This window comes from Copadichromis virginalis, linkage group LG23 (genome assembly GCF_057382275.1).
Source record: "Copadichromis virginalis isolate Kocher_CV1m ecotype Utaka linkage group LG23, C_Virginalis_male_GT1.1, whole genome shotgun sequence".
Lineage (NCBI taxonomy): Eukaryota > Metazoa > Chordata > Actinopteri > Cichliformes > Cichlidae > Copadichromis > Copadichromis virginalis.
Window position 1 is genome coordinate 28,938,887 of NC_140639.1, and position 22,026 is coordinate 28,960,912.

A 22,026-nucleotide genomic window follows, 5' to 3' on the forward strand; every position below is an offset into this window, starting at 1 on the left:
GAACAGCTTTGATGACTAAAGGAGAACATCAGACTTCAATTACAGTCTCACAAAGGTCAACAAAAGTAGTTTTCTTCTAAGAAATGTGAGAAATGATTAAAATAGTGAATTTTTTATACGACAGTATAATAAAATAAAATGGCACAAACTGTTTCTAATCAGTGTATAACTGAGTACATCAGAGAGTCTAGTATGAGAAACAGCTCTGTTAACTGGTACTCAAAAATCAGCAACTTCAGCATCAACAGCCAACACTTGATTCTGGTGAAATTTCCCCCTTAAACTTTGCGTCATCAAAATTACATTTTGGGTTTTCCAAACCTTATCCTCCACTCTGCTTAATAAAGTGTTTAATCCTTAACAGTCGTGACTTTATCATGTTATGCTGTCTATAATGAATTAATATAAACAAACCCATATTTAAGATGATGCTTAGTATTTTTATACTTAATGACTCCAACTAGAGCAGGGCGATATGGCCAAAAATATTTATCACGATATATATTTGAAAATTTGCGATAACGATATAACCGACGATATAATTGATGCGAGACAAAATACAACTCCACAACATTACTAGCACAAAAAGACAACCTTCCATTTATTTTCACTTAAACAAGAAGCTGGTTTTTATGTACATTAAAGCTTTATAAAAATGTAACAGTGCAAATGCAAATTCCTTGCTGAAAGTTTAACCAAAAGGCATTTCCAGTAGAAATGGGCTGACATATCCTGAGCATAACCATGTATAATATCCACTGAAGTTAAAAAGAGGTGCTTTGCAACATTAAACTGCAGTGTGCAGTACGTATTTTTCGCACCATAAGGTGCACGGGATTATAAGGCACATTAAGCGAAACAAAGCAGTCAGATAAATCAAACTTTATTAAACTCATTCTTCTTGCTTCCTCCACTTCTGTGCCATTGATTCATTAATGTTGAATTCTCTGGCAGCTGCTCTATTCCCATGTTGTTGCAGTATATTAATGACTAACCTCGTATTGTGGATGGATTATCTCAGTTGTTCTCCTGACTGAAGTTTGGTCCGTTTACAGCATCCTGCCATGCGATTGCATTTGTCTCTAACCATGAAGAACCTTCACGTTAACTTTTATAAGTGGAAAAGTGTTAGTGTTCGTCCTCCAGCTTCACTGTTTATGTTATGCTAACATAGCTGTGTCGCTAGCGATCACGTAGCACATCATTATATACCAGCTAGCCCAACTTCAGTAACCCTACAAACGTCACTGCTGTTTAGTTTCCTGTCTTCATTTATGTTGGAAGTGATAGCAGAGCTGTACGTTTGATTTTTTTCAGAAATCTCTCCGTCAGAACATGCTATATCATGCTTAGGTAACTAGCGAAACTAGCGAGCTAACTTCCGCTAGCTTCCTGCTAACTTCTAACTCCGTTAAATGTAATAACTTTTGTTTTCATGGATGCCTGGAAGTTAAACTTTATAGTTACACCTGGTAAAGCAGCAATGCTGATCGTTTTATTAAAGATGAAAGAATTTAGACAGTTTTTAACTCTAAGTGATGCTGCAGTGTTGTTTGACCTGAAGATTTCAGAGTTTAGGACCCAGATTACTCCCAGATTTAAGAGCATCTTAGTCTGACAAATATGACAATAACAACGGCCGCTTGCATGTTCTGCAAAAAAATGTGCTTTGTTGTGTATCTGACGGACAAACACCAAACCAGTTCCACATCACTGAAGTTGCACCATTTTTACAAACCAATTCTGGTTCATCTGTTTCACTCAACAATCGGCCATGTGCGTATGAAAACAAAGGCACTGCGCATGCGCGTTTTACTCCCATTCTATCGCGATATTTCATTTTCCTATCGTTGCCTAAAATTATACCGGTATTACCGTGAACGGTATAATATGGCCCAGCCCTAACTCCAACTAATCATAGATAGCTATAAGAAATTAAAAATGCATCCCAAAGAAGAGGTCTGGTCTCAGGAGGTTAAAGAAGAGGCAGTCGGGGGTATTTTGCATATAAAAAGAGAAGTCGGCACAGTCACCGGATCCCAGCTCTGTTGAGCTGGTGTGGGAACAGTACACCACAAGTTCCCATCGGACTAATCAAATGTGGGAGGTGCTTCAAAAAGCCTGATTACCCAAAGTAATTGAAAATAGATATGATCATTTTCATATTATTTTCACTACAAACCTTTTGTTTGTTTATGTGCATTAGTTTTGCTTCCACAACTGGACTTAAGAATAATGCATCCTTTAGATTTTCATTGGAAAATAAAGCCAATGTAGGATATTCTTTTCTTTCAGAAACATGAAACATAAACAGATTTGTTATTTATGAGTTCATACTGAGGTAACATGATGGTGCTATATAAAAATAATTGATCACAACAAGTCATGGTATATTCATTTATGTCTGACCCGACTCTGCTTGGACCTCTGGTTGGCAAACTATGCAACACTGATAAAACGGTTTATTCTTAATTTTTTACATTTCTGTTTTAATGTATAAAACCACCTCAGGTAGAGTTTATAAATATGCTGGTGGCTACAAAATGTAACTTGGGTAGGTACAGCCTGAAATCAGAAGCGTAGAAGCGACTTCACATGTAGTCAGATGTAGTCATGTCACCACCTGCCCTCTTATCCACCCACTATGTCATAAAGCTCATCACAATCAGCACAAACCACAAAAAACAGAAGGGGGGGAGGAGAAAAAGCGCTGAGGTGGAGGAATGCCGTTTTCTGTTTGCAGTGAAAAAGGGGAAAGAGAGAGTGTCAGAGAAAGTGTCAGGGTGGCCCGACTCTTGTTCCCTTGATGGTCCATGACACCCCACCCCCCGCCCCCGGGCCACATTCGAAGGGCAAACACACACATCCTTTAAGAATCTGCCCCCCCGCCCCCGCTTCAACCAGATTCACCATAGCTCGGCAAGTTCTGCCGAGGACGGCGTGAATGTGCACAATCAACAGAAATCTGCGAGTCGTAGCACTGAAGGTGTCTCGTGATTCCTGGAGGAATAGCTGTTGTAGGAACTTTCTGTTCAATTTATGTTGTAGGTCATTTCTGCTTTACCATACAGCACACAGTGTAGGGACTGCAGCTGCTTAAGGAATAGTGTGCAGAATCCTTGCTTTAGCAACAAGCCGCTTAGAATTTTTAATCACTTGTATCCAGTTTTGATTGGTTAATCTTTGTTGTGGCAAATTCTTTGCTTAAAGACAGATTAGATCATGAAAAGCATAGTTAATCAGCTTCCTGTTACACAGTTTTGAATTAACATCAGCTCAATGTAACTAAACGGTCTTAGGAAAGATTTAAGTAAGCTCATAAAATTGTTCATTTCTGATGTTCAGTTTAAACAGCATCAGTAAAAAAAGCTTTTTCCCTCTTCATATCCTGACAAGGCAAAATTGGCCGTATTGCTCATCGTGAAACTAATTGACAAGACGGGTGAGAGGCGGGCTGGACACTAATTGATTCCTGCTGAGATGGCGGCATCCAGATATCATTTCAGCCTCTCAAGGCAAGAGTCTTCAGGGCTCTCGCTGATAAATGTGTGTGTGCACATGCATATTAGCGAGCGAGAGTGTTAAAAACCCTCAGCTGGCAGGCAACTTGCAAGTGAGAGTGCGCGAGTTAGACGGAGCTCCCCGAGCCAGCCAGCGTCTAATTAATCCTCCTCCACTCCTAACGAGGTCTTAATTATTCTTGCTGACTCTCTGAAGACGAGACGGCAGCGACCTCAGCGTCTTGTGCTTATATGTGTGATTGTCTGGTCAGAAGGCAAGAGTTTTGCACAATGCAATTAATGTCCCGGGCGTGCATGTGTATGTGCATGCTTGCTCATCTGTGGCTAAAACAGTTGTCAGCTCAACCCACTTCCCACACCGAGAGAGGAGACAATTGTGTGTAAGAGGCTCATCTTTAAGAACCAGTTTCCCATAGACAAAGTCCATTCAAGTCCAATTAGGGAAAGCCATTCAGGGCCCTAATTCCCTTACAGTGAATCTGCCTGATCCTTCTAACACATGCTACTTATTGTTCCCTGGGAAGGATCGGGGGGCGCTAGGAGTAAAAGAGAGGGTGAGAAAAAAAAAGGAAAAAGAGACACTGACCCGGATTTCAGAGACATGGTAATGATGAGGATAATGAATGCAGTGGGACAATGAAACAGGACACACACACAGACAGACAGCAACAGGGTGTGCTCACTCACTCAGTCTTCCACGCACACACACACTAGCAAAGGCTTGAAAAGAACAGCTTCACTCATCACAAATAGGATTAACCATGATTCATTTTGATTAAGCAATGTAATGTCTCCCACTCAGAAATATGCTGGATTAAGTGGGATTACGACTCAATTAAAACAAAATTTGACTAAACTATTATTTGCATAAAATATGAAGAATAGGAAACCATAATTTCTTAAAGGCTAACTCTGTAGATGTGTACTTTTTACTGTCATCAAATCCCTTAAATTGATCTCACTAACAAGTGCCGTCTGGGAACGAAAGCAAGTTATATCAAATTCTTTGACAGAGCACACACACACACACACACACACAGGTCCTGAAAAATCTGCACCATTTTACAAGTTTTTGTGTTGCCTTTCTGAAAATAACCGTATTCGTCATGCAAGATTGATGATTTCGCTCTAAACTGGATTTCATACAATGAGAATTTCTTTTGTCATAAAAATATTGCATCCTTTAGACTTTCATTGGAGCCAACCATAATAGGAGCTTTAAGATCGATACTAATACCGATATTTTGTCGTTTAAAAACCTGATATATCAGTTGATATTTTTTCTTCTTTTAGAAACACAAAAAACCCAGATTACACTAAAATTTGTTGTCTGCTGTTATTTATAAGTGCCTACTAAGATAATGTGATGGTGCGATTTAATCCTGCTTTTTTGTCACAACAAGTTGCCTGATTGGAAGTCTGTGATACAATAGTGTCTCCTGTTTCTTCTTTGCCTTTTCAATTTTCATTTATTGACCAATATGAAAGCTGACACAATATATATATATATCGGCTGACTAATGATATCAGCCAAAATATTGTTCTGCTGATATATCAGTCTGGCTGTAAAAGCCATCCAATGCATTTTCATTCAGTAACTACCTCTCTAAGCAGCAGATTTGTCTGTTGTTGACTTTGTTCCACATTGCACGAGGGATGTCAGGAAATAAGGTATGGAGTCTTCTCAAAAGTCTAATGTTAAGCTCTTCCAGCAGGGCTCTGTTGTGATGTGACAATGACACACCATACTGTCTGTGTCATGGTCCTGGGTCGGTGACCCAGCGCTTTTAGTTATCATTTTCTGGTTTATTGTGATGATGATGATTATTATTATGGTTTGAGTTCTATGTGTTATATTCGGTCTGCCTTTGAGTCTGTGTCTCTGTCTGTCTATGGTGTCACCCCATCTGTTTGTGAAGCTGTCTGTTTAGATCTGTGTCTTGTTTGGTTCCCCGTGTCTGAGTTTCCTGTTTTATTGTGAAGGTCTCTGTCTGATGTGAGTGTGTTCAGTTTACGTTTCCCCTGTCCCGTCAGCTCTGATTTCTCCCAGCTGTGTTGCCCTCCTGTCTCTCATCCCCTGATTACTGGTGTGTGTATTTAAGCCCTGCGTGTTCTCCTGCCTGTTGCTGGTTTGTCTGCGTTACGTCGTGTCAGTCTGCGTTACCCTGTGTTCCACAGTGGCCTGTTCCTCGTCTGCGTCTCTCTGCTTCTCATCCCCTTTGTCGTATGCTCCCAGGTCTGTTATTTTTAGTTCTCCCAGTTTAGGTGTCTTCAGTTATTTGTCATGCCCCACTGCTTGTTTGCCACTACACCTTTGTTAATAAACCTCACCAGCGTTTCATCCACTGCCTGCATCTTGGGTCCTTCTTCCAACTCCACACGGCTCGCCTCGGCGGCCGTGACAGTCTGTCCCTTGACAGCCAACAAACTTGTATCTTTACACTGCATTAACTCCCACTGTTTGCGGTTCTGACTGGACTTACAGTTCGAGACTCAAATACTGTATCTGCACGCAAACGTCTCCTAATCTAAATCCATGTTTGTTGAGACTGAAGAGATTAATTGGATATCTTTTTGAAGATAAACCCACAGATTGCAGAGTAGATTCAATTTAAAAGCCAATATCAATCTCAAAAAGACAAACTCGTGAACCAAAGCTATGCATTAACTCATTAGTTCTAATTTATTCATTTTCCAAATTAAACCCCAAAGCCAGATTTTACTGGCCACATAAATATTGAGGATATTACTCAGATAATTGAAAATATGAGTTAAGCTGATTATAGAATAATATCGATGTCAGCACGTAGCTGTTTTAAACTGTCTCTTCTTGTTCGTTTGTGTGTCTCTGGGTGTGGCACTAGCTAACTCACCCAGGCACCTGTACTATGAAGCAAGCTGAAAATACCCGTGATATCTCTGCTTCATCTGGCTTCATTAAACCTAAAAACTGCAATCAGGCTAAGCCTTGTTATGATGAGGATTTTCAGATCTGCAAGTAAAAGCCAAATTTCCCGAATCAATCAGTGTATTTGTTGCCGCTAGATGATTAACTGCAAATATTGTCCGGATTGAGCTGCACTTTTCTGATAAAAAGAACAACAAATCAGAGGAATTTAGAAATACTAAACCAGCTAAAAGCAACATAATTGCTGCAGCCAGAGCTGGAAAAGTACAAAGACGTGTTGAAGCATAAGGTATGAACCATTATTAGTGCAGAAGTAGATTTGACTGTATTTACATCTGTGTATTCTTATGTGTTGTAGGACATTAACTCCACTTTTACCCTGGTGTAGGTAAACGGCACTGTAAAAACATAATTTACATAGGAAGGTCGGCTTACTTGCAAATCTTCTGAGATCATCAAGCACTTAAATAAGCTTGCAAAAAAAGCAGTTTACTTAACTAAGAATCTATACCACCCAAAGCTGTAGATGCACATTGTTTGAGCCTCTCACAATCCACCCACAGTTCTTCTCCAAATAGTGATCCCATTATTAGAAATGCACCATCAGTGCACTGCACTTTCATATGTGTCGATTTGTTAGCTGTCCTCAAGCAGTACAGGTGTTCAGCACAAGTAAAGATGACAGTGTACCACCTTAAAAATGCAAACCCTTCCTATGACACTTTAAACCCCGAGTTAAACCTGAAGGCACCTCGCTGAACGTGATTTATAATACACCCCCTGTCAAGTCACCGGCTCCTATTAGGATGATGCATTTGAATGTAGAGTTTTCACAGGAAGAAGATCCTGTTTAGTACAGCCATGCCAAACTCATTTTTACATCGTGGGACATATACTGAAACTCCTCTTTCTGTCAGTGTAAAGATGTTTAACTACACATTGAATCCCATTTAATTTAAGAAAAAGAAGTATGATTTTTTTCATCAGTTTTTCATCAGTTTTTCTACACGATAAAGAAATGTTGCTGCAGTAAATTAAATAAATCAGAGAACTTGAAAAAACAGGTAAAGTTCTGGTAGCTCTCTGCACAGACATAATTTATATTAATTCAGAGAAACCTTCACAGGAATCTTAAGATGATCCAAAAGCCGTCTAATGGGCCAGATTAGAGCATTTGCTGGGCTGATTCTGGCCCCCGGGCCACATGTTTGACACCCCTAGTTTAGTATATATGATTATAAGATTAGATTGGTCACCATTTATATTACAGGCAGCTAAATTGTATTTATTTGTATGTCTTCCACCATCTCTGTGGTGGAACCTACACTTTTATTGTGAAAGTTCAGAGAGATCTGTTGGCTCTCACAGAAGAGGCAACTGTTTACATTGCCCCGTTATTTATTTCCTGCAATGTACTTGGAAATTAAAAGAATCAAAATCTGCAAAGAAGAAATTGTTGGAAGCTTATGCCAAATCAGCAATATTGTAATGTTTGTAAGTTCTGAGAACATGTTCAGGCTCATCAGTGACAGATTCTCTTGGAGAGATGATAAACCTTTAAAGCACGTTGATAAAATGTTCCTTTCTTTGCTTTTATTTCGACAGTAAAGGTACATCGGCTAATGACAAATCACAGTCTCACACACTGGGAGCAGGTAGACTTAGCAACCTTGTGTTTGCCTAGCAACCTGGTGTCCCGGCGACCCCTGTTGCCATGGCAGCCAATGAGGATGTGGCACTGCCACAAGGAAGTGGTCACCGCAGATATGAGCCAAAGGCCAGCTGGTGTGTGTGTCTGCGTTTATGCTCATTTGAATACAGCGTCCTGAATCTGTCGAGGAGCCGTATGCTCCTTTGCAAAACACGTAGCAGCCTGTAAACACGAAACAATCGGCGTCTTTGTTTTAAAGCTGTTGTTCTCTTATTCTGTCATCCATTTCATTTTGCTCTCCCCTCCCCTCTGTCATTTTCTCAAAGCCGTCCAACACACACACACACACACACACACACACGTTGTCTTCTACTTTTTTCTCTTTTTCTTGACTTTATGTACTTGATCATTTTTACTCTATTACTTCCGTTCATATCCCATCAAATATCAAAAGAGCGCACACGCAGTGCTTGTTTCCGTGTCCGTGTTTAAAGAAAAGTTCAGCTTCTCATTTTGCGTTACTGAGAGTGAGAGTGAAAGCGTTAGTGTATATGCATGGGTTGTGGGTGGCAGGGAGATAAAATGAGTATTACGGGGGGGGCCCTCTTACAGTTTGTGTGTGTGTCAAGAGAGGGAAAGTGGGCGTTAGCACCCCTCCTTCCTACCCCTGGCCGATTAAGGCCAGAAACTCTAATTATGCTACAAAGACGTGACAGACTGGAGCACCCATCTGCGCTCCAGGGTCTCACCGCACAAACACACACACACAGTTTAATGGTGCAATATAGCTGAATATAATCAGACAGAAAAATGCACACAAGTCAGAAAAATACACCAGTGTGTTTTTGGAGCCCGGACTCTAAGGATGCCGTTACATTCCCAACATTAACGTCCATATTTGACGTGAGAGCGACTGCAGTACTCATAGCTCTTCTTATTTAAAGCCACTCACTTTTTTCTGCCTTTGTCTGTCTCTTCTCCTGACAATTACATGTGTGTGCCTTGAGGATTTCACCTTGAGAATTCAGAAACATATTAAAGCGCATAGCCCAACTTTTATTTTGCATAGTTTGAACAACTTAGACAAAGTCTTATGCACACAGATCAGTTTGATAATACAAACTATAATCTGTCTTTAGTTTGGAGTTTCAGCCCTCACTAAAATAATTATCCTAGATTCCCAAGAGAAGTACATACTGTGGATCCAGTGGGGAAAAAGTGTTGTAATCACTAAAGTTAAATGATACAACAAACTGAGCAGGGGACTTGAATGTGACTGACATAAAAGAGAAAAATATGATTTGTAGAGAGCAGCTGCAGGAGGTTCATTAAAGAAAACAGAAGGAAAAGAAAAGTGAGGAAAGAGGTCTTACCTTGACGTCAGAGAAGTACATTTTGAGCATGTTGGATGAGGGATAGCGGGTGTAGAAGAACATCAGCTTGGCCTTCTTCAGGTGGTTCGGAGACAGGCCCTCTTGAATCTGAGCATTAACAGGGTCAAGGAACCATTAAACAGTTTGTTTTTTGGGGACCAAAGCTTTTGAGGAACACAGTGGAGGGACATTTCCTCTGACACAATCCACATTATGCTTGTCTAAGCTTGGCTAAGGAATTGCCACGACAGCAGTGAGACCACACTCGTTACATGTGAATGTAACATCCAACCCACCTGAAGTCTGAAAACCTTTCAGTGTGTATGTATTCCTTTTTCTAACACAAACTCTATAACTGTAGAGCGACCAATGAGAGGGGGATGATTTTCTTTTTTCAAAAGCATTTGTGAGAAAAGCTCACTACCACACTGTGAGGAAGGAGTGACTAGTTTTAAATGCAGAAACTCTGATAAGTCAAAGCCACTTCTGCGACGGGTGTGGAGCAAAAATCAAACACAAGCACCTGCTGGCTTTTGATCAAATCCCAGCATCTCGCAGACTCTGCCCATCCCACTGTCTCAACAACGAAAATAATAATTGTGCAGGCCCCGGTTGTAGGGGCGCCAAGAGTATCCGTGTGTCCGAGTGGGTGTGTATGCACACGTGTGTGTGTTTGCATGCGTGTGTGTGCGTGACAACAGCTGTGCCCCACCACGCTGCCATTTCCCCACCACATTAACAGCCCTATAATCTATCAGAGAAGATGAGGCAATCAATGGAACCCCCTGCAAGGTCAATTAGCACACAGAGAAACACACACACATACACACATAAAGACAACCCCAGGGGCCCTATATGGCTGGAAAGAGGGAGAGACTAGCATCAGCAATCAGGAGTGGAAAGTGTAAAAAAAAAAAAAAAAAAAACGTGGAAAAAAAGAAAAGAAAAAGAGCAGCTTTGGGACAAGAGATTTAACTTTGTCAGCTTTTTGCAATTTGTTGTTGTATCTACCCATCAACCTTCAACGGCCAATAAAAAATAAAAAATAAAAGAAAGGCACACCGTCGTCTGTCTCGACCTAAAAAGCTGTCCTGACTTCGTGCTACTAATTAACATGACCCAACAACACGATTAAAAAGGCCTCTCCATATCAGAAGCTAGAGGTGAGCCTCGCTGTCATCCATCATTCATTTAGCAGCAGATACGTCCGGTCAGCGGACAACAACACCATCACTTAGTTAACATTCATGCCAACATGTCACTGTTTGTGTGCATTTAGATCAACTGTTTTTTTTTTTGTCTTATTTTTTGTGGACACGCATACACATTTAAACACACCCAACATGACTCAGAGTAAACAGTGTGAAGCAATATAATAATGAATAAATGCCAAGTGATGTGCATGTGTGTTTGTGTGCATGTAATAGTAGCTAAAGTGAGTCACTGAATAAACACATTTTTTCTTTTATTCTTTCACTTCTCTTCCTCCTCCTTTTCTATACGTGCACGTGCGTGTGTACCTGCCACTTCTGCTTAGGGACAGAGATGGTTTACGTGGGGGCTTACCATATCAGGTGTAACTTGACCTTGTTACCAGGTGTATGTGTGTTATGGTGTGTGAATGGGGGGATTGGGAGGAGAAAAGATTGAGGAGGGAATAAATTCATAAATGAATGGAGGACATCTGCTCAGCTGCGCACAAAGGCTTAAAGACACACAGACCTGAGTGTGCATGCGAGTCTTTAAGGTTAGCTATTATCAGTGCAAAGGCAAGTCTTTCTTAAGACCTTACAGCTACCAAGATTGCATTCACCATGTCGTCTCTACTCTGCTTTATACTAGACACAGAAAACAACATGAAAAAAGGCAAATTTGAGAAATGTGACCGTTCACAGCAGGATTTGTGGATTTTTTTTCTAGCTAACCAGGTCATGACTTGCAGACATCGTTGGTTGAGTGCAATTATGTTCAAGAAAAGGTGGACACTTTCTCCAAAACTGGGCAACACCACTCCAAATCAATCAGGATGGATACATGACACGAGTATGCTTTAGATTTATACCCGAGGAAAATCAAAGTGTTAGCCTGGTGGCACATCTGGTGCTCATTCCTGTTTGCTTCAGCAAATTTGCACAGTAAATGTTGTATGTAATTATTTGTTAATTGTATGTAATGACAAATAATTTAAGTAGGCTGGCGGATGGGTGTGTAATTTGCAAGTGTAAGGATAATCAGCTATCAGAATTGGACGCTTACATGCACACATACATTTTTTCACTGAATGCAGCTCAACTGTTTGAGTTTAATCCTCAAATATCCAAAATTCTTCTCATGGCCTGATTTTATTATTTTATATTTGCGTACTGAAATTCATGACAGACTGTTTTATGAGATCTGTTTTATGAACTGTTGTCGTATTATGTGTATGTTTGACAAACAGACATACGTGTCCTCGCGGTCTTATTTCTCTTTCCTGTGTTATTTAAAGCAACAGTTTGTGAGCCTGAGCCCAAGGTGAATGCTCTCTCTGCTTTGTCAAATTCAAAACGATGAATTTCTTATAAAAGTGAATAGTTTAAAGAAAGAAAGGAGAGAGGAGGGTTTGAAGGGTGGTGCTCAGTATGTTTGAAATACTAATGTCCACTTTCAAAGATTTTTCTTTTTTCTCGGCCAAATGAATGGGAGAGCATTTTGGAATGAAACGGCTCAGCAGGATCAAGAGACGTGTCAAATATTTTTCTCTTTTTGTTTTTTTTTCTAATTAAAGCAACATCTAAATTGGCTTTGAAGACGACGCTGTGATCAAATCCCCACCACAGCTGCAAGGAGTTCCCATTTTATCAGGTTCAAAGTCTTATTTTTCTTTTCACTTTGTTGTTCAAACGTGTGTTTTTCACGCACGCCCCCATGTTTGCACGCATGCATGCATGCGTGAGTCACTGTGTGTGTTTGTGTGCACAGCGGCTGGGAGAAGCCCTCTCCATATGAAAGGTTAGCAACAAGAAGATAAACAGCTACCTGCAAACACCTGTCCCCATGCACACGCCATGAAAGATGATGTGTTTGTGCATGTGTGTTTGTATGAAGCAAAACACACAGCTGTCGAGCCACCGAGACCGAAGGCCAACAAATGAAAGTGAGTAGGAGTGTCCCAGAACAACCTGCTAACAATCATAAAAAGGAAACTAAAGTGTACATTTGAGATATTACACTTCTCCTTATGTGTGCCCACAAGGTTGAAGAACACACATTTAGAAAGTGTCTGTCAGTAAGGCCAAGCATTTGCCTGTTCCCCTCTCCTGCTCTTTGAAATATGATTAGCTTTGAGCTCCTATGTACGAAGTCTTACCTACCCTGCACACACACACACACACACACACACACACACACACACACACACACACACACACACACACACAGACAAAGTGAAATATGATTTGCTTTGAGCGTTTATGTACAAAGTCTTTGTGATGAAAGCGAACCTAACAGCACAATAGTGTCTCAGACAGTGGTAACAGTGTGTGTGTGTGTGTGTGTGTGTGTGTGTGTGTGTGTGTGTGTGTGTGTGTGTGTGTTGAAGAGGGAGCTCACAAGCCTTTCTCAGCACCTTTAAACACCAAAACCTGCTGCATGGACTTAAAAGGGCTTTGAGAGAGCAGCGTGCGACCTGTTTAATCTTCCCCCTCTTGCAAGACCGGGCGCGTCCGTTTCATCTTCCCCACTCAGCTAGGAAACAAGAGGCTCAGACGAGGAACCAATTAATGCAGATTAATTGATATTAAAGAATTTATGTGACTGTTGCCGCCTCGTCCTGCTGCTGCTGCTTCTAACATGTCTCCGTGTTTGACAGTGTTGACTGAAGATGTGACTCATGTGGGAAAGAGAAATAAGATCAAATGTGAAAAACAAAAAAATAATCTCATTGTTGTTCTCATCCTATCTTTGTTTTTCTACTGACGAAGCCCCTCATTTCCTTTGTGCACTGCAGTGTGGGACTATACCGTCCATCAGCCACACACTCTAAAGCCTAAGTGTTGCTATTAAAAGTTTCAAGTAGGCAGATTGTTGCTAATTTTAATGCACAAAACCAGCCTACAGTTCATGCCGGTGCAGAATTTGGATGAACACAATGTTTTTGATTCTAGCGCTAAAGCGTTTGCAGATGTAAGGCAACACAGGCACTCACACAGACTCACAAGTGCTAAACCTTTCAGGAAAAAGGATACAGTGCTGCCAGAGTAGGGCGAGATGTCAGACATGTCTTGCAGGTCCCCACACTCAGACTTGATGAGGGATAGCGACAGACCCTCTGGGCCATGTTGGTTTGGGGAGCTCTGCCTGTGGTGATGGTGACCAAGATGGCCTCCCGCCAGGGACGCCATTTTGGTTCTGAGGCTGGTTTCCCGAGTTATGTCCATCGAATCGGGAGAGGACCGGTGGTGGTCCTTGGGCCCCGGAGGGTACCCGGCTCCACCCCCATGTGACCCCAGGGGGCTCTGAAAGGGGTAGCCCATGAGGGGAAGAGGGAACGGGTGGCGGAAGGATGGAGGGCTAAACCCGAGCGAAGCTGTGAGGGGAGTGGGGTGGAGAGAGGGATGGTGAGGAGGAGGGGGAGGGGGAAGAGAGGGTTCGGCGTTCTCTCCTCCTCCTCCTCCACCGCTCTTTCGCACCACCAGAGGCAGTGCTTCTGTTTGGTCGTTGGGCATTGGCACACCACTTAGTCTGCTGCTCAACCCGCCGAACGAATCCAGCGGGCTCGGGACAATCACGTCCCCAAAGCAGTGCAGCCTCTGGTTGGAAGAGTGGTAGTTAGGAGTGGGACTGCCATCGCCGTTCAGACTGAGGGCCAAAGCGCCGCCACCAAATCGAGAGTCAGGGGTGAGGGAGGGCATGGGGCCAAAAGGTGGGGGGCACGAGGAGGACGAGTTGGAGGAAGAGGAAGGCGCGGCCGGCGTGGTGCTGTGGCAGCCATGATGGTGATTAATGGCCTGTTTGGGCGAGGAGAAGCCTTTGACAACGGTGTCGACAACCTGCGACATGGCACAGTTCAGCTCCTGCTTCAGAGTCTCGGCTAACTGCCTCCCCCCTCCTCCTCCTGCCCCCACCGCCCCCCTCCTCTTCATTACCCTCTCCCCGTTCCTCTCCTCTTCCTCCCTGCTGTCCACATCCTCCTCCATTTCTCCATCTATCAAGGCCTGTTCTCGGAGGAGGGCCCGTGCCCGGTCCAGGAACAGACCCGGGTCCAGCTCAGAGAGGTCATCGTGGCCACGTCGGCCCCTCTCTCTGTGCCGCTCCTCCAGGCCGTCAGAGCGGATGCTATCCTCTGACAAGTTGCCGTCCTCCTCTCTTTCTCCGCCTCGGTCAGGCTCACCGTTCTCGCCATTGTCTTCCTCCTCCTCAGTCTCCGAGTCGTAGATCTGGTAGAACTTCTCCTGAAGCTGACGCAGCTGTTTCTGAGCACAGGAAAGAGAATGTAAAGAAGAACCTCTTCAACTCATGACATAAAATATTTTCTTGTTGCTGTTTTGTACCTAATCAGCTAATAAGTAACCCAATGTTTTTCTGCATCACCTATTTTATTTTTCTCGTCGTAAAGAGCAAAGGAGCCGACATTAATATATTAAAAGTTTGATTCTTTGTTATGCTTAAAAGACAATGGCCCTTTATTAGACTGTAAGGTTAAAGCTTCATGTTTCTCAGTGCCTAGACCCTCAAACTCTGGTGAACATCCTAGTTTTAAATCATAAAAACTACAGAGGAAGGGACCGACAATGTATTTGTTATATTTTAGTAACTACTCAACTACCAACCTGCATGTCTTCCAGCTGTAGCTTGAGCTGCCTTCTTTCTTCCTGCCTCTGCTCCTGCCTGGAACACACCAGCTGGGTGAAGCTGTGCTGCTGCTGTGGCAGGCGCTGCTTTCTCTTATTCTCCCTGTAGACCTCGCCGACTCCAACCATGCCACCCCGCGAGCCAGGCGAGCTCAGCAGAGAAGAGGGGCAGTCGCTCCGGCTGTGACTGCTGGTGCTGTGGCCGTTGCCATCGCCTCTGTTGTCGTTACTGCTGTTGCTGTTGTTGCTGCTGTTCTCATTTTCGCGGTTGCTCTCTTGGTTGTGGTCGCCGGCATTGGGTCGGACCAGCGGAGAGTGGCTCATGCCACGGATGATGTTTTCCACACGGGCGCGCTTGGCACGAAGGTGCTCGTCGGACAGCCGGTCCAATTCGAAGGAGGAAAGGGAGAGGGGCTGAGAGGGAGCGTGGGAGTTGAGGGTTGTAGGAGGGGGTGGCCGCCCGAAGGAGGAGGAGGAAGATGGAGGGGGCAGAGGAGGCCCAGGAGAGAGGCAGTCAGACGGGCTGTCCCGATCACGGGAGGAGTTGCTGCAGGCGTCCTCGGCCTGGATCTCTGAGCCTCCACTGGACAGAGCACCACTCCCCTGTGATGAAGGACAGCAGCACTGACTTAATAACAATGAATAATTTAACAGATCCATGAAGGAGGACTTAAGACTACATTCTTGGTTGATTGGAAGGGTAAAAGAAGAGAAAGATTCAATGAAACAGTGTCTAAATAGTGACATTTATTCATTTTCTAACTACTTCCTGTTTCCGTGTGTTTCTCTGTACCTGAAAACCCGAGTCACTGCCTCCGTTCTTCCCCATGTTGTTTTTCAAGAGCTGAGAGATGATCGTAGCCCCAGGGAAAGGCATTATGGCATCCTCGTATGAGTTCGCTCTCTTCAGCAGCTTTCTCAGAACGTTCGACTTCTCGCCGTCACCGTTGGTTGCCCCGTGGTTGTGACCGACCAGCGAGCAGTCGTCGTCCTGATCGGGGCCGTGGGATTGGTTCATTCTGTCGATCAGGGTGTCTCTGGCGCGGGCGAATATCGCGCTACCCACAGTCCTTTTCACCCCGATGTCAACACGTCGGCGCTTGGTCTGTCTTGTTAGGAGGGTGGTGCTGTCATGATCAGGCATCACGCAGGGCAGCTAAGCAGACATGACCAGGGGTCCTCACAGACACACGCACACAGGATCAGAGGAGTTACCTGATCAACAACAACAAACAGGAGGAAACACCTTTTACTGGCAGTTAATGAAACTTCTCATTTCCACCTCTGATCTGTCTTACGTGGCTCCGGTTTTACAGACAGGAAGGATCTGAAAGAAGTCCACTCGCTGAAATTGGTAATTATATTTAAAGACAAAAAATCAGTGGCCTTCTCTCCAAATAAACTTTCATTTTGAATTAGAAAATTACACTAACAATGTAAATTTAACACATTTTAGAGACACTGGATGACGACAGGTAATAAAAAAGGAATCTGCTGTTAAAAAAACAAGAAAAACCTATCTCTGTCGTCTTTATGAAGCATCAGAGTACACAATAATTAAAGGAATTTAAAGAAAAAGAGGAGAAGCTCTTTCTTTTATTGATCTAACAGTTGGAGAAATACAAAAACAGGACACGGTTCATTTCTTGACCAAAAGCCAAGGGAACCACAGCTAGAAACAACCCACTCTTTAAAATAGTTCAAGGAGATATTCCCGCAGAGAAGGAACACCTGCCTGTAATAACCAAAATTATTTCCCATTTCCTCCTCGTCTCCTGGGGGCTAACCTTGATTTCTGCATCTTGTGAGAAGCTGTGAAGAATTGACAAGCTCTCTCGTATTGACAGAGGGCATTCTACTCCACTGTGAAGGAAAATAAACCTGTTTTTTTCCCCTCACTTTATGATCTTCCTGATTTTTTTTCTGCTTCTTTTTGATTTTTATGTTGTATTTTGCAGTGAATTTAGTTGTTTGTGAAATTATTTTATTCCCCCCCCCCACAAAAAAAAGTTATTAACACATGCTGTATGAGCTGAATAATTAAAAGTGGGTTTCTCGTACTGCCATGTGTGAGTGGGGCTTATCTGCTATATGGCAAACACAAAGAGGGGCACGCACAGTGACCGTGAAAGGTTAAGTTTCTCTGCTGAAGCATTGGAAACACCCAGAGCTTTCACTACCTGTGCAATAGGTTGCTTTTCATTCCTACAGAAGTCGCCTCATAGCTGAATCACACAAAATGAGATGCACAAGAGTGCAAACCACAAAGTTTTCAAACTGTGAAGGAAAAAAAAACAATTAAAAAATTTCAGCTTGTCTGTTTTCAAGCAGGCGCAAATTGTTTGCACTTGTACCTCCACTGGTGAACACAGACAGTGTTTCCCATGTTACGTGTTTGCATCTGTTTTGCAAAGGATTTCAGTTTCTAGACTAGGGAAATGATTCACAAATTAAGAGTGTCCAGCTTTACAACAACAGTTCTGCAGTTCGTACATCGGCCAGAAACGGGTACGATTTCAGGCCGATCTGCAAAATACACTCAAACACTGCTGGAGAAAGGATTTAAAAAGACTAAACACACACACACACGCATACGCTCGGAGAAACAAGATGCTTTTGCATCAGTCAACAGCAGCCGATCAAAGCAGACCCCGGCGTGTTCCTGCTGGTGCCATTACCAAATGAGAATGGTTAGTTTGAATATGACTTATGCCAGTTCTGCTGCTGTTAGGTGTTCAGGAAAAACACGTCCCCTCAGCACAGAGCCAGGGACTGACCCAGATACACACACACATATACTGAGCACGCATGCATACACACATTGGTCTGTGTTTGCATTATTGGTTCTTCAGCATTACTCTGTGCAGTGGTCTGTCTCACACACATGCACACACACACACAGGGACACAAACAGTTTACATTAGTGAGGTCCAAAGAGCTCGACAACCTATTTTGAAACTGGCGTCTTAGTTCAAGTTGAGAGTGCCCGGGTCTGACCGCTTTAATAAAACACTAAACAAACAGAAGACAGGGACACCTCAGAAATACACAGCAGCTCCAAAGGTTCATCTACTCACAGATGAATTTTAATAGAAGTTGGATGAACTTTTCTTTCTTTTTTTTTATGAGCTTCTGTTGAAGGTGAGGTGGAGAAAAAGGAGATGTGAGAGTGTGTGTGGCTTTTTTGGATCAAAACTGAAACTTTTGTTTTAATCTGAAATTAAAGGGCAGGAATATGTGGCTCTGTATTTGAGAACTGAAATGGGAAGTTAGTGATTAATACGTGTAAATGTTAGATTTCAATTCACAAAGGAATACAAAGCGCTAGGTGACTTTTTAACTTTAAACTGCCGTTTAAATACATTTGCCTTCATAATTTAAATGTAATAGTTCCAAATCATAAATACTTACAAACAATTAAATATTACACTTGTTTTGTTCCTTCTTTTAGTTCGTTTTGTCTCGATTGAGTTAAAAACGGGGAAAACTTAAAAAGTGAAGGCGATCACAGCTTGTTGCTGCAGCTCGCTGTGTGCGCTCTGAGCGGAAAGCGAAGCCGTGCACAGTCCGAGGGGGAAACAGACTGTGGACGACACTTACACAGAGATCTTAGTCATATTCCAAACAACCATTAGCCCACGATCATGACACGACACGGACTTTTCCACTCACCCCGCCGTTTATTTTCTTAGTTTAAAGTGGATAAACTGGATAAAGAGCAAAGAGAGAAGAGAGAAACCCGCCCGCGTTTGGCTTTAATTGCAAAACTGATAACAAGAAACTGGATTTTTACCCCTTCAAAAATAAAAATTATCCATCAACCTGCCATAAAACGCGAAAGAAGGGAATGTGTGCGCGCACACGCGCTGACAAAACCAAATAAAACCAAGAGTCTGAGTTCAAATTTCAAACAAACTTTCATGTATCATTTTTTTAAGTCCTTCCTCACAGTCGGCCTGTTTTTGTGTTTTGTTTTTCAGCAGAAGCAGATTGTAAAACAGTCCCGAGATTAAACTGAGCCATCTGGATCGAAGCTGTGAGGCAAAAGATGTCCATGAACTGGAGGCAGTGCGAGTGAAGTTGCACTCGGGTTATTCACAGCCACGCGTGTTCCTAACAGGCAGCAGACACAAACACGGAGAATAAGAGTTTGTACTTACTTCTCTCTCTCTCGAGCCTTTCTCCAAGTCGCTCCGTCGAGAAGGGGAGAAAAAAAAGAAACGGGAGGCGAACACGAGAGACAGATCCGCGCTCGCCGTTGAGATCAATGCCGTAATTTACTACGGCAAAGTGGAGACGTATGCAAGAGCGTGCACGCGCGCGGGCGTGAGCGTGTCTGTGTGTGCGGGAGAGAGAGGGAGACAACAGAGAGACGCTCGCGGAGAAGTGTGCGCACGATAGAGAGCGATAGGAGAGATGCGGAGAATGAGAGAGAGAGAGAGAGAGCGCGAGAGGGGGGAGAGAGAGCGCCGCTCTCCTCCCGGGATGGGAAGTGTTTAGTATCGAGCGCACCCGCTCCGTCCTGCACTCCTCGGCTCGTCTCTGACCGACGGCAAGACTCTCAGTGAAGAAACAAGAAGAGACGCGCGTGAAGGATACGTGAAGACGCTGCGTCACCGGCCGACACAGTGAGGTAATGGCTCCACCTGACCAATAAGGAAGGGGAGCCGGGGACGGTGGATTTTATTTATAAGGAGCCCCGCGGTTAACAGCGCGCTCCCAGAGCGAGGAGAGGAGAGAGGAGCACGCGGCGGGTAAACTGAAAGTCAGTTCACCAGTCTTTCTCCAAAAGTTCCTTTTTTTAGTTTTTCTAGAATAAATGTATACTTTGAGTTCAATCTAAAAGGCATCACGTGACTTTTATTGATTAAATATGGTTAATAGCAAGATTTAAAAATAATTTGCTTTTCAATAAAAAAGAGTTTGAGTGACAGCTGGTTTGGTGCTGGATGTTCTCAGCTGTGTCATTAACGATTCAATAAACACTGGCTTTAATTCGTTTAATGTTTCTTTGCGTTCATCGTCTGCATTAAAAAAAACCAAAACATTCATTTACTACTTTTTGTTCATCTTTAATTGCGCGTGCGCAATCGGAGACCTCTGTACCGCTCAGGGTAAAGAAAGTTACCGAGACTCAGACAAACACCCCGCTACTGCTGGTTGATGGGAAAACTCCCTTCTTATCCAGAGATCAGAGGTCAGGGAACACCTGGAGCTGGGAGGGACGCGCTGTTGCTCAAGGGCACTTCAGCAGAGCAGAGGCTTAAGAGCTGGAGGTCTCTGTGTTTGTGCCGGTGTCTGTCCTCTAGCAGGCAGAGTTGTAAATAAAACAGAATAACGGGGGGCGAACGCATAATATTTCTACGCTTAAATCACGCACGTGGGCCTTTAAAAAGCCACGAGCTGTGTAAATTATTTGCAGAAAGAAAAATCTGTTGGAGATGTGTGTTTGTTACTGCCGTCACGTTCCTACAGTGTGGAGGTTCACGGAACTTCACTGACCGTTTCCACAGATCAGAGGAGTAAATCCGAATCACAAGAGGTTAATGAAAAACACCAGAGATTTTTTAAGAGTCTCAAAATGAGTCTTTTAATTTTATACAGTGCGTATTAAACTGTTTGGAAGTCTACATCATTTCTCAGGGGAGGACTTAAAATAAAAACTGAATTAAACCCAAGAAAAAAAGACACACAATTTAACTTTTTGGTTTAATAGAATAACAATAATAATGAAAAACGTTTTAAGACGAATTCGATTGAAAAAACATTTTAAAAATAACTTCCTTAGATTGAGGCGAGGCTGGAGATTCCTGCGCTCTCTTTTTATTACGCGTTTCGTGTGTGAAAGATTTCCTTCTCTAAAAATTGCATCTCCAAAGTTGCTTTTTTAAGGTGCTTTTTCAAAATCCCGCCTTTTAGTTTCCCCCCAGAATTAAACCTCAGCGTCACTTAATTCAATTAAAGAAGTGGACATTTTATTCGTGGCGCAATTATTCAAAGCGCTCTGTGGCAGCTTCGTGATGCAGAAAACAAACAAATATTAAATTACAAATCAGCGAGAGGGAGAAAAAAGAAATCCCCCCCGAGGAGACAGGAGTGTGTTTCGTGCCATGCGGGTTGTCCTCGCGTGCAGAGGCATTCAGGGCCTCTTATTTCATTTTTTCTTTTTTCTTTTTCTAATGATCGGCTGCCACATTATTAAGCACAAAGAGAAACGGCAGCTGAACTTGACCAGAATACAGCACACAGATCTCCTTTTTTAACCAACCCCCACTCTCTCTCTCTCTCTCTCTCTCTCTCTCTCTCTCTCTCACACACACACACACACACACACACACACACACACACACACACACACACACACACACACACACACTTAACAATAAGCTGTAAAAGCTGTGACCTATTTGAGCCACGGCGCACTGGGTGATGCCATTTAGAAGTTTGCTAACTTCCACATTATTGTTTTGTCTTAAGAAAATGCGCACGCGAATTTGCGCCAATCTGGGAGATCCGGACACAGGAGCAGAAAGTTGAAGAGATAAGAAGAAAAAAAACCCCTTTTGGCCTGTACCAAAAAATAAAATATTAATAAAATAATAAAAATCCTCAGTGTGAGGCCAGAATAGGTGGAGAATGATGATCTTATCTTACAGAAGAGGAGGGGACGGTGCTGCTGCTGAAAACTGTAAACAGCGGGGGAGAAATGTCAAACTGAGAGAAGCTGCTGTTGAATTTCAAA

General features: G+C 42.9%; 1 protein-coding gene across 1 annotated transcript in view; it reads right to left on the bottom strand.

Moving 5' to 3' along the window:
- Positions 1-19,873, bottom strand: part of prox1a (prospero homeobox 1a) — a 43,491-nt gene extending 23,618 nt beyond the window's left edge. Inside the window, exons 1-5 of the mRNA XM_085448349.1 lie at positions 19,445-19,873; positions 16,078-16,499; positions 15,264-15,887; positions 13,680-14,906; positions 9,454-9,561 (exon numbers count right to left, since the gene is read on the bottom strand). Coding sequence (XP_085304475.1) covers positions 9,454-9,561; positions 13,680-14,906; positions 15,264-15,887; positions 16,078-16,428 — 2,310 coding nt within the window. The 5' untranslated portion in view covers positions 16,429-16,499; positions 19,445-19,873. The remainder of the gene's footprint in view (positions 1-9,453; positions 9,562-13,679; positions 14,907-15,263; positions 15,888-16,077; positions 16,500-19,444) is intronic.
- Between the last annotated feature and the right edge of the window lie 2,153 nt (positions 19,874-22,026).